Source organism: Anarrhichthys ocellatus, unplaced genomic scaffold (assembly GCF_004355925.1).
Source record: "Anarrhichthys ocellatus isolate YVR2014 unplaced genomic scaffold, GSC_Weel_1.0 scaffold6, whole genome shotgun sequence".
NCBI classification, from domain to species: Eukaryota; Metazoa; Chordata; class Actinopteri; order Perciformes; family Anarhichadidae; genus Anarrhichthys; species Anarrhichthys ocellatus.
Window position 1 is genome coordinate 5,155,219 of NW_022280036.1, and position 11,127 is coordinate 5,166,345.

Genomic DNA, 11,127 nt, shown 5'->3' on the forward strand with positions numbered 1-11,127 from the left:
ACACACACACACACACACACACACACACACACACACACACACACACAGTCTGTGGTGCTGAGACTGATTGAGTCACTCACAGAATACTGATGAACTCAGAGGTGAAGAGACATCTGGAAGAGACGGTTAGATGCGATGAAAAAAAGAAAGAGCAGGAAATATAAAGGTTCACAATGACGCATTCCTATCAAACCACAATCTTATCAAACTGTGTAAAAATACTAATAATTATGTTGTAAATCTGGTACTGTAAAATGTAAGACTTGGAAAATAAAATAGCTTCCAATTAGATTTCTACATTAAACTCCTTGCGTGTGTGCATGTGTGTGTGTGTGTGTGTGTGTGTGTGTTTGGACCAGGGTAATGTAAACAAACTTAAAGCTTTACTGTTCTACTGAAAGATGGGCTGGAAATAACAAAAATGGAGTATTAGTGGGAAGAGAAATACAGAAATAGGGTCAAAAGGAGGGCACAGAGCAAAAGAGAGTATGTGTGTGTGTGTGTGTGTGTGTGTGTGTGTTGGCTATATTTACCTTTACCCAGTATCAGCAAAAACTCCATCTCTCTTCCCACACTCCCCACCTCATCTCTCTCTTCTTCAAAACCTGTTCAAAACACAGCTCTCCTTTTCCTCCTCATTTCAATCAGGCAGCTTGGCTGCTCCCCAAATCTCAGCTAATTCAGAACAACAAGGCCCTCATCTCAAGGACCGTACACCATGTCGACTTAATTGCTCTTTGGTAGCCTGTCTGCTGTGCATGTGTGTTTGAGTGTGTGTGACAGGGATATATAGTGGGGTAGAAAGAAGCCAGGAGAGATTAAATGTTCCTATTTCTACAATTTTTTCAGAATAATCAGACTTTTCCAATTCCTTCCAAATAGGAAAATCAGGACTACTATTTAGCATTCATTAGAGGATTCACAGTTTACTCATAGTAGGTTATTTTATCTGTCTGAAACACATTTTACATAACTCTTCATTAAATGTTGTTAAATAAAACAACACTAACACTGGATTCTTACAGTAAAATCATCCATAATATAAAAATCTCTAACCCCTTCTACAACACAATACACTTGTCCTCTTTGTGTTTCAACTGTGTTCCATATTTTTTACCATAATACGACTAAACCCACTGCTTCCCTTTAAATCTTTACACACAGACCTGTTGGGCTTACGAGTCCGCAAGTGCATTGGAGTGCACATGTTGCAGCGCTCATCTCCTTATTTTTCTATGGGGAATTATCTCTCCGATTCCATAAGTGGCCACTGGTGTACGACATGCCATGACATACTTTTAGTGCAGCTACAATAAAGTTCCCAATAAGAGCAATTTTCTGCCATCTACATTAAAGCTTTTAGTGTCAGCTTCAGAAATGAAGAGAAACGGACTCTTTCCAGAGGGAACATTTTAATCGCACACAAAGAACTCCTTTAGAGCACTGCAAACTGTTTCTGTCGTCTTTATCACTGGTGTTATCATTACTGCTCCCTCCCTTAGTGTTAAAAGACACAATTATTGTAACCAGCAGAAAATGTGTCATGACCCCTTGGCTAAGGACAATTATTGAACATACAGGGGAAAATTGAACAAATGCATTGATAAATGGTCTGCATTTTAAATCTGCCTCTACCTTAGCTCTCTTTCCTCCAGTCTGCCTCCTGTCATGCGTGTCACTCAGCAAAAATGTGTGTGTGTGTGTGTGTGTGTGTGTGAGTGAGAGAGAGAGAGAGAGAGAGACACACACACACACACACACTGTTAGCTTATGTTATGTAGCCTGAAGTGTGTGTGTGTGCGGGGTCTCATGCCAGCCAGCAATATGTTTGTATGCTCGCGTACTTTCTGTGTATGTTTAAAAACCACATTCTATTCGTTGTGCTACTTAGTTTGCCCGAGTAACAAGGTAGCCTTTATCCATAAACACACACACACACACACACACACCCACACACACACACACAAACCACTCAGTTGCTCGCCAAGGTTTGAGCTCCTGCCTTGAGTGTGTGTGTGTGTGTGTGTGTATCTTGTGGTTTTGTGGTTTGTTGACATAGCCTAGCAGGCAGCCCTCTCATTGAGAGGCTTTACTATTAAATGAAATATTGCTTTGTGTGGACACATACAGACGGTGTATTGATTGAGGAAAGCTAAAAGGCTAGTTATTGATAGAGGCTTATTTGTGTGGCAGACACATACTATATTCACTCTCTTTTTCTCACAGGCTCTCATTACATCATGAGCATTTGGGCCACCAAGGACGCTGACCACACACCCACACAAATCTAGATCTACAGTTCGGTAGACTTCTGGGATAAAATTAAAATGTTTTTTGCAATAGTGGTGAAGCTGTAGAAGAGGTCAAAGAATCAGTTAATTATATAAAACCATGGAAACAGGTGATGGGATGTATGTTGGCAAGAAAGCTGCCTGTTCAATCAATTATACCCACAGGTCCCTCTGTTTTTCTGTCTTCCCTGTCAATCATCTGTCTCTCTATCTTAATGTCTGATTATCTAAATCTGCTGAGAGCTAACTCGCGTCCATCACATGCCTATTGATCGGACGCGAATACACATGCTTCATAACTCATGTATTGATTAAGCTTCACTAAACAAAGAGTGCCTTCCCATCACTTTGATTAATACTGCACATGCACAACATCTTCCCTGGCACCATGCACTGTTTCGAATAAAAGCCTCAGTATGTTGAACAACTGGTTAGAGAAATGCATTTACTAGTATGGATGGACATGTGTAATTGGCTATTGTTTTTATGCTGTTATTCTGACACATCATATGTTAACGGTTTAACTGTTGTCTTTTTGTTGTTGTTTAATTCATCAAATTGAAAATGCAGCTGTAAATGTGGAATATTTTCTAGGCTAACTGTTTTTGAGAAGATGGTGATTGTAATGGCTCTGTTTTTAAGACGCAGAAGCGCTTGGTAATAGCGGTCATTCAAGAGAAAGCTGTTTCAGAAAACAGAAAAGGATTGTTCACAGAATAACATAAAATTATTTTAAAAAGTGACACTTTTTATTCTTGTGGAGACTGTCTTGACTGTCTAACCCAAGTTAGATGGTTACATGATTTATACATGTAACCATACACTCAGTTTGCTGTATCTATCACTTGTGCAGAAAGGAGCAAGGGCCTACACAGATACCTGGCCTTAGTGTTACAGAAGAGGTAGGCTGGTTGAACGCAGGAAGATAATTACAGTTATCAAGTGAGCTACCACAGAGGGTTTGATGAAGTATAGAGTTCATAAGCAGACACACGCTCGCTGATAGTACGTTAATGCTACACCTACACTGACAATTAGCCCACAACGTCATTTAAATCCCACTATGAATCTAAAGGGCCTCGAGTAAAGTCAGACGTTTATATGGAAAAACTATTTCTTTTAATGACCTTTTGTCAAATAAAGTGCTTAATGCCTTGTGGAAAAAACTGAGAAAATATTTTCAAGGGGGTCAAATGAGCTTTAGACACAGATGTGTATCAGGGTGTGTTCGTGTGGTTTGCTTGTTAACTTTGATATTTTGACCAGAGAGTCGTGGCAGGAGGTTTAGAGCAGCTTTGCTCCGTGCGAGTGGCTCCAATTAGTCTGGAAAAACACAGGCCCACACACACACATAACATATACCTGTACACGCACATGCATTCATGCTTACAGGCACAGATAACAGCGCAAACAAATTGGGACAAATTTCCGAATTTCCGCACACAAGAAAGCACAGTGATTGCTCACACACACGCATACACACAACTTCACCAGCCAAACCCCGACAGAGAGACAGAGGGAGACACACAGTGGACCAACATAAGGGGAAAAAAGAGAGAGAGAATTATACACTATGTATTTATTTTTGTAATTCTTTTTTTCTGTTTAGATATTTTATCCAAATGAAAAAGAAGATTGCATTTGTGGTTTGTGTCACACTTTTAAAAAATAACTTTTTTGAATGTTGATATTTGGCCATTCATGGGAAGCAGCAAGCCTGGCAGTCTGTACTCACCAGAAAAGGTGAATTTGCCAGAATTAAAACAGTCTCCCACATTCACATATGTGCATACTCACTGCAGCTACATATTGACTGTTGTGTCAAGAGTCCATTCCGGTAGCAGCACACATATGTGAAGGTGGTGAAAGTGGAACAACTGTAGTTGTGGGAGTGTTTAGAAGCTGTTTGAGCCTTAAATTAATTGACCATGAAATCTTGATGAAGAAAAGTAATGCACCAGAAAAGTTGGCACTTTCTACACACTGTGACCAATCTCATAATACTACAAACCACTTACACATGATCTTACGCTTTGGGCAGCCTCTATAGTCCATTACTTTGGACAGTTGGCCTGTGCATATAAGGGGCCCTATTTCTGTGGCGCTGCAACGGCCAGCAGCACTCAGATCTTTTGTTTTTTTCCAGACCAGGAAATTCATCTAAAACTGTTGTCAGAGCAACAAGGTCTTATGCTTAAACCTGCAAAAAGTGCAGCTTATTAACAGTTATCTGAATCAGGACCAAGTCGTTTTGGGGCGAAGACCATACTTGCATAATTTTGAAATACAAAGGCTGGCTTTCTTAGATTTATGATAAAAGAGTGATTTTATGAATATGATTTTAGAAGAGGACATGCAGGTTATTGAGAAATCATTATGATCGGTTGCTGTAACAACTATAACAACTGAATTTTCATAAAGAAGATTTACATATACTAATATATGTTAAAAAAACAACAACAATGTAGTTTGAGATACTGTGAGTAAAAATAAATAAACTCAGCTAAAAGACTGTTAAAAGACCAATGGAGGCAGAACACATGGTGTTTAATTAGACACAACTTATTAAATTATTATCTGAAGAACTCACTTTTTCAAAAAATGTTCCTGCAATTAAATTACCTTTTTGAAGGCAGGGTTGGTAATCTTCTTTAAAAACATTTTTTTTTTTAAATTCTCATTAAAGTAGTTTCTATTGCCATTTTATGGGAACTAAATTTAATTTGGCTAGAAATTGAAGGTCAAGCAAAAATTATTTTTTCTTGAATGTAAAATGCCTTCTGTTTGAGCTTTTATATTATCAGTATTTATTGCACCTTGATTTTTTACAGATGATTAAAAGATGCAAAGTCACATCATGCACTAATCCCACACAGTATCAGGGTGTACTGTAGAAAAATGCTGAGAAGGAAAGAAGGGAGAAGAATAGAGAGAGAGAGAGAGAGAGAGAGAGAGAGAGAGAGAGAGAGAGAGAGAGAGAGAGAGAGAGAGAGAGAGAGAGAGAGAGAGAGAGAGAGAGTGTGTGTGTGTGTGTGTGTGTGTGCATTTTTATGTGTGGACTTGCTTTTGCATGTCCTTCTCTGGGTGTGTGTGTGTCTCTCTACACATGTTCCCCAAGGCTATAAGGCTATGTTTCTTGGATTTTCTATAAATATTCATAGTCATGATTTGTTCAACATGCCTATCATTTCTTCTCTTCTCTTCTCCTCTCCTCTCCTCTCAATTTTCTTTAGATACATTCTCCAGTGCAGCTCAAAACATGCTGCTCTTGCTTCATTTTACTCTCATTCAATCCTCCAGACATCAGTATAAATCTTGGCTTTCTGTTTCTCTCTTTTCAGGATCCCTCCTTCTCTCTCCTCCTTCATGATAAGCTTCAGGTGCCCAACAGTTCTTGGCGGGCGTGGAACGAACGTGACAGTCGCTGTGACGTCTGCGCCACCCACCTCACGCAGCTCAAACAAGAAGCCGTGCGAATGGTCCTCACTCTTGACCAGTGGGATTTGTCTCCCCCCTCTTCGCCTCCGGCCCTCATTGGACGATATGGATCTCAAGGACTGGGTCCAACGGGAGCATCTGGAGCACCAGGTGGTCCTGGTTCACGGGAGTGGATTCCTGATTTTCTTCCTTCCTCTTCTTCTTCAGCTGTTGCTGCCGCTTTACACTCGTCCTCCCAGTCACCTTCCCCAAGTCCCAGCCAGACCCCAACGCCCAGCCCGAGCCACGGACCATCCAACCCCAGCCATAGGAGTCCCTCCATGGGACAAACGTCCAGCTGTGCTCCCACAAACCCACAACCTCAAGGCCCAGGGCACAGATCGGGGTCCAAGCCCAGTTCCCTGGGGCTTGGAGGTGGGGTGGACAGAAGGAATGGATCCCCCAGTTCAGGAAAAGCTGTTGTCCAACTAGTGACGAGAGTAAACAGCCCTGGCAATAACAGTGGTAACGGAAGTGGAGCAGTACTGAGTACAACAGCTCTGCAGGCCCATCAGCACCTGAACCGAACTAATGGAGGAGTTACACTCTATCCGTACCAGGTAAGCTACGTGTAGAGGTGTGTGTATGTGTGTGTGTGTGTGTGTGTGTGTTGTAAATGGTAATATTTTTGGTCTTTTTTTTAGGTTTAAGGTTAGGGTAGGGGTTAAGGTTATAATTAGGCTGGTAGCGGTTATGGTGAGGGTAAACTTTAGAAAATGTATGTTAGTCAATGTAATGTCCCCAAAAGGACTGTGTGTGTGTGTGGGTGTGTGTGTGTGTGTGTGTGTGTGTGTGACACACATAAAATCTGTATAACTACTTCTCCCACGAGGACATTGCAAATATTACCATGGAAACTGAATAAATTAATTCTGGTCCTATATGATTACAACAAATGGTAACAGGCTACCAGCGTGCAGATTAATTTATCTTTTGAGTCTGACAGGCAGGTCAGGAACAACATTTACATTTTTCGGCTTGTGTAACTGCCTTCTGTAATGTGACCTTGTTAGCTATCAACCACTGACAATACCTGACTTCTGAGATAATGTGTTCAACATAAACATACAGGCTCCTATCTTCTATTCTAGTCTCCTGTAGACTAGCAGGGACTGACAGATAGTCTGTAGCGCTTTATACATATATTCCTCCCCAACAGTTGAAGTGCTCATTTAAGCGACAAACTGAAGAAAAATCTTTCCTTTGTAGCTTGCAGGAATCAATTAAAATCTAAAACTGCAAAGAGACTTTGTGAAGTTTGTTTTCCCCCATAATAGCTCCCCATGAGGACACGATAATCAACTTAGAATTCTTGGATTTGATAACCATCTGGTATCGAGGGGGAAGCTAAATATCCTCTTCAACTGCAGCGAGGTAGGACACAAAGTATTGAGTCAAGGCGACGCAAACAGCACGAGTGATTCAAACTGAAAATGGAGATAAAAGAAGAGGTTTTTGGAGAAGACAGGAAGAGAGGGATCATGAGTAGACAAGAGAGGAAGATGGTAGGAGGGACAAAAGCCTCAGGGGAAGTGTGGTCTCGAGGTGTACGGAGGGAGGCAGGAGAGCTGAGACTGCAGGGGAGATCCAGAGGTGTAAGCGTGTGTGTGTGTGTGTGTGTGTATGTGCATGTTAACATGTGTGTATGAATGTGTTCTACAGATGTAATAATTCATACAGTGATAATTAGAACTCTGGGGACTCTATGTCACACACCCCCACTACCCCTTCACTCTTTCACTCTCATTCACTCTCTCACGCACACGCACACACACACAACTTATTCCTTATTTTTCTCTCCCCTTTTTTTTCTCCCCTTTTTTTCCCCCCCCCCCCCCCCCCCACTCCCCCAATATGTTTCCCTATCCCTCTTAATATTTGTATCCAGTGCTTGACTTGAGTCCGATGCAGAGACATGGAGTCGTAGGTGGAAGTGACTTTGTACAATCTCTTGAATTGTTTCGTTATCTTGTCCTACTGGTCAGGAATAAATTAAGCAGAAGAGCCTTCATGTATTCTGGTCTGTCTTTGTAGGATTGACAGTGTGAATTATCAAATCAATTTAAATTTGGCAAAAGAGAAATGCTCTTTCAGATTTTAAGAATGATTCTACTTCTTTTTTTATATGATTTTTATTCTATTCCAAGATTGTTGAATAGCCTCATGTTGTTGGTCAGCAACAGTCATGAGTGTGTTGATGTTTCCTTTGATATTGCTTTTCATAATATCACATTGTTTCGATGACTTAACACAGTTAGCTAGCAAGAAAGAAAGCAGAAATTATGTCTCACACTTCCTGTTTTTCCTTAGCATGTATTGTTTTGTTGTTTAGATTCGTACATGTTTTAGAATGTATTTGAGTCTGTCTTGAGTGTTAAAAAAAAAAAAAGACTGACTGTGGTCGAATAGTCTTTTTTGCTTAGAAAGGTTCCTATCTGAGTGAAATGACGAGGAAGGATGTAAGTGGCAGCCATGATAAGATGTTGGTTAAATGCTCTATGCTGAGGAAAGGTGCCTTAATGCTTCCTTTTTTATCTCCTTTAGCATAGGGTACACTAGACTATCCACTAGACATCATTTGTGCGACTGTGTGAGTGTATTTACTTGTGTACTTGTATTTCTGTGTTCTGTGTTTGAGTCAGTCACCTGTGCTGGGAGGTGTAAAATGTTAGCAAGTCTGAGTGTTTGTGCTGAGACTTTGACAGTGATGGTGTTTCAGCAGGAAAGGAGAAACTGAGCACGATAATAAATCACCCTTGTTTAGACTCACCCATGAGAGAGGAAGAGAAGGGGGAGGAGCTGAGCTGAAGTTTAGAGAGATGGGTTTAGAATAAGAGAGAATAAGAACAAGAGACATTTTAAAACATCAGGGTAACTAGACTCATTGCTGAGATGACTAGCACACCGCTACACTTTATTTCTTTTTTTTGCAAGAGAATTGGATATTGTTGCTTTACCACTGCTTTCTTGTTGTACAGCACAAAACATCAAAGACTGCTGTTCATGTTGGAGCATCAGTGGAACTTTCAGAGGGTCTTCTAATGGCAGACGACAAATCTCTTCCAACATATTCAAGCTCTTCAGCATAGCGAAAGAGAAACTACAGCAGGGAAAATTAGTAGGGTCTAAGTTTCAGAGGTAGCACAACAAAAGACAGAGAGGAGAGCTTACAGAGAGGAGGACACAGAGGTAAGCAGAGACCAGAAGCAACCTCTCTGCCAGTGTAGCCGACATTAAGATCTTGCTGGGTCAGCAATCTAAGAGGTGACAACCTCCACATTTTATATTTATTAGGACTTTTCTTTTCGGTCCCACAAGAAGTGTAGAACAAATGGAAAATGCTGAATCAGTCAGAACAAGGAAGACTGATTATAACAGACTGGGTGTGAATCTGCCAGGTAGCTTACTGGGATCAGTGAGCTGACTCGGGGCCACAAACATTTTCAAATAAATTCATGTTAAATTCTTGAGGTGCTCTCTCTCTCTCTCTCTCTCTCTCTCTCTCTCTCTCTCTCTCTCTCTCTCTCTCTCTCTCTCTCTCTCTCTCTCTCTCTCTCTCTCACAAATCTAATATTGTCTCTTTGCCCTCGCTCTGTCCTTCAAGCAGCTAATTGAAAATAGGTTTATACAGTATCATGTGTGCCTGTGTGTGTTTACTATGTTTCTGTTTGTTGTGCCTGACTATGTGTGTGTGTGTGTGTGTGTGTGTGTGTGTGTGTGTGTGTGTGTGTGTGTGTGTGTGTGTGTGTGTTTCATTGTATATATTGCAGAGAGAAACAGGATGTGAGATATAACTCACAAACACACACACACATACACACGCAGGTTTACAATATTTTCTAAACAAATAATAGCTAAACCTTCACTGCCAAATAGTTTAGGATTAATTAGGGCAGCAGTGGTGAACTCAAGGTTAGAGAAGCGTGTGACTAGTAGGTCGCCAGTTCCCTGGAACGACAGGATAAATCTGTGTGGGGAAAGTGAAAGAGCAGCGCTTTTTCTCTCTGCTGTCCATCATGACAGTGTCATAGGAGCGCAATGCCCCAACTGCTCCAGTGGAGTTGCACACTGGCCAGCAGTTGCAAGTGTAAAACAATTTATATTCCATTACTTACTCCAGCCAAGGTCCCCTTGAGGTCCTCTTTGAGAGATAAGTGCACATGCTCAGTTGCCAACAGAGAGCAAAGCATTGAGCTCTGACGTGTAGTTCTGTGTTGCTCAACACGTCCTCATACTTACACAACAGAAGGTTTTTTGTCAACAATTCCGAAAACAACATACTGTATATGATGGAGAGTGGACGACCAGCGACAGGCGCACATTGTGAAATGTCAGTTTTAAACATATGGTTAATGTTGTGAATTCAAACACAATTAATTGGTAAGGTTTAGGAAAAGATCATGGTTTGGGTTAAGATAAGTACAGTATGTTATGCAACTTAGGTTATATAAGTAAGTACATTAGGTAAGGTAACTTAAGTACATAAGTTAAAATAGGCCTAGCTTGGCTTTTGTTTTCACACAGGACACAAACAGCGTTTTCCTGGGTAAATGTTATGAGTTTGTTTGACCAAACCATCCACCATGACTTCCTCTCTACGTAAAGGCCACCATAGGACACCGCCTATCAATAAATGTAAATCGTAATATGCTGCTTGCACAGATGACCTATATGGCTGTTTGTTTGGAGAGAATGATCTGTTGTTGATGCATAACTGCATAAAACAAGATCATGATAAGTGCATATATGCTTAGCTAACAGCTAATGTGTATTTTGTCGTATATTTTGAATCATAGTGTCAGAAAGCATGTCTCATAACTCTACTTCCCATAAAATCACAGTCTACTGCAAAACTAATGTATAAAACTACATTTGTTCCTGTCATTATTTTCCCTTTTAACCGTTTGTCTTTCGGCATACAGTGTGTAGCCTTAAGGCAGTTTCTGAGTGGAATATACAATATACCGCACATATGTTATGATGAGGTCTTAGTTATTTATTCACACCACCCTCTGTCTCACCTTTGCTCTCTCTCTTTCTACCTATCTATCATTTATTGCCACTCTTTCATTTCTTTCTTGCCTTAGCTCTCTCTATATTTCATTTCCTTGTGTCTGTTGTCTACTTTTCATGACTGTTTTCTGTTTACTTACTTGCTTTCTTTTCTTTTCCTGTTTGTCTCACATAGACTATGTTTCTGTAATTCTATCTCTGATGTAGTCTAAAAAAACACCCCGTTCCGTTCGCTCACTAACTTCTTTTTTTGTGTCTCTCCCCCAAGTTTCTCCTCTACTTTCATCTTGAAAGGGCAGTCTCTCTCTCTCTCTCTCTCTCTCTCTCTCTCTCTCTCTCTCTCTCT

At 40.6% G+C, this 11,127-nt stretch overlaps 1 protein-coding gene across 2 annotated transcripts in view; it reads left to right on the plus strand.

The window, feature by feature from the left end:
• kif26ba (kinesin family member 26Ba) overlaps positions 1-11,127 on the plus strand; it is an 81,535-nt gene that overhangs the window by 22,246 nt on the left and 48,162 nt on the right. For both annotated transcript variants that reach the window (XM_031846019.1, XM_031846020.1), the window contains exon 3: positions 5,633-6,328. In XM_031846019.1, the coding sequence (XP_031701879.1) occupies positions 5,633-6,328 (696 nt within the window). The remainder of the gene's footprint in view (positions 1-5,632; positions 6,329-11,127) is intronic.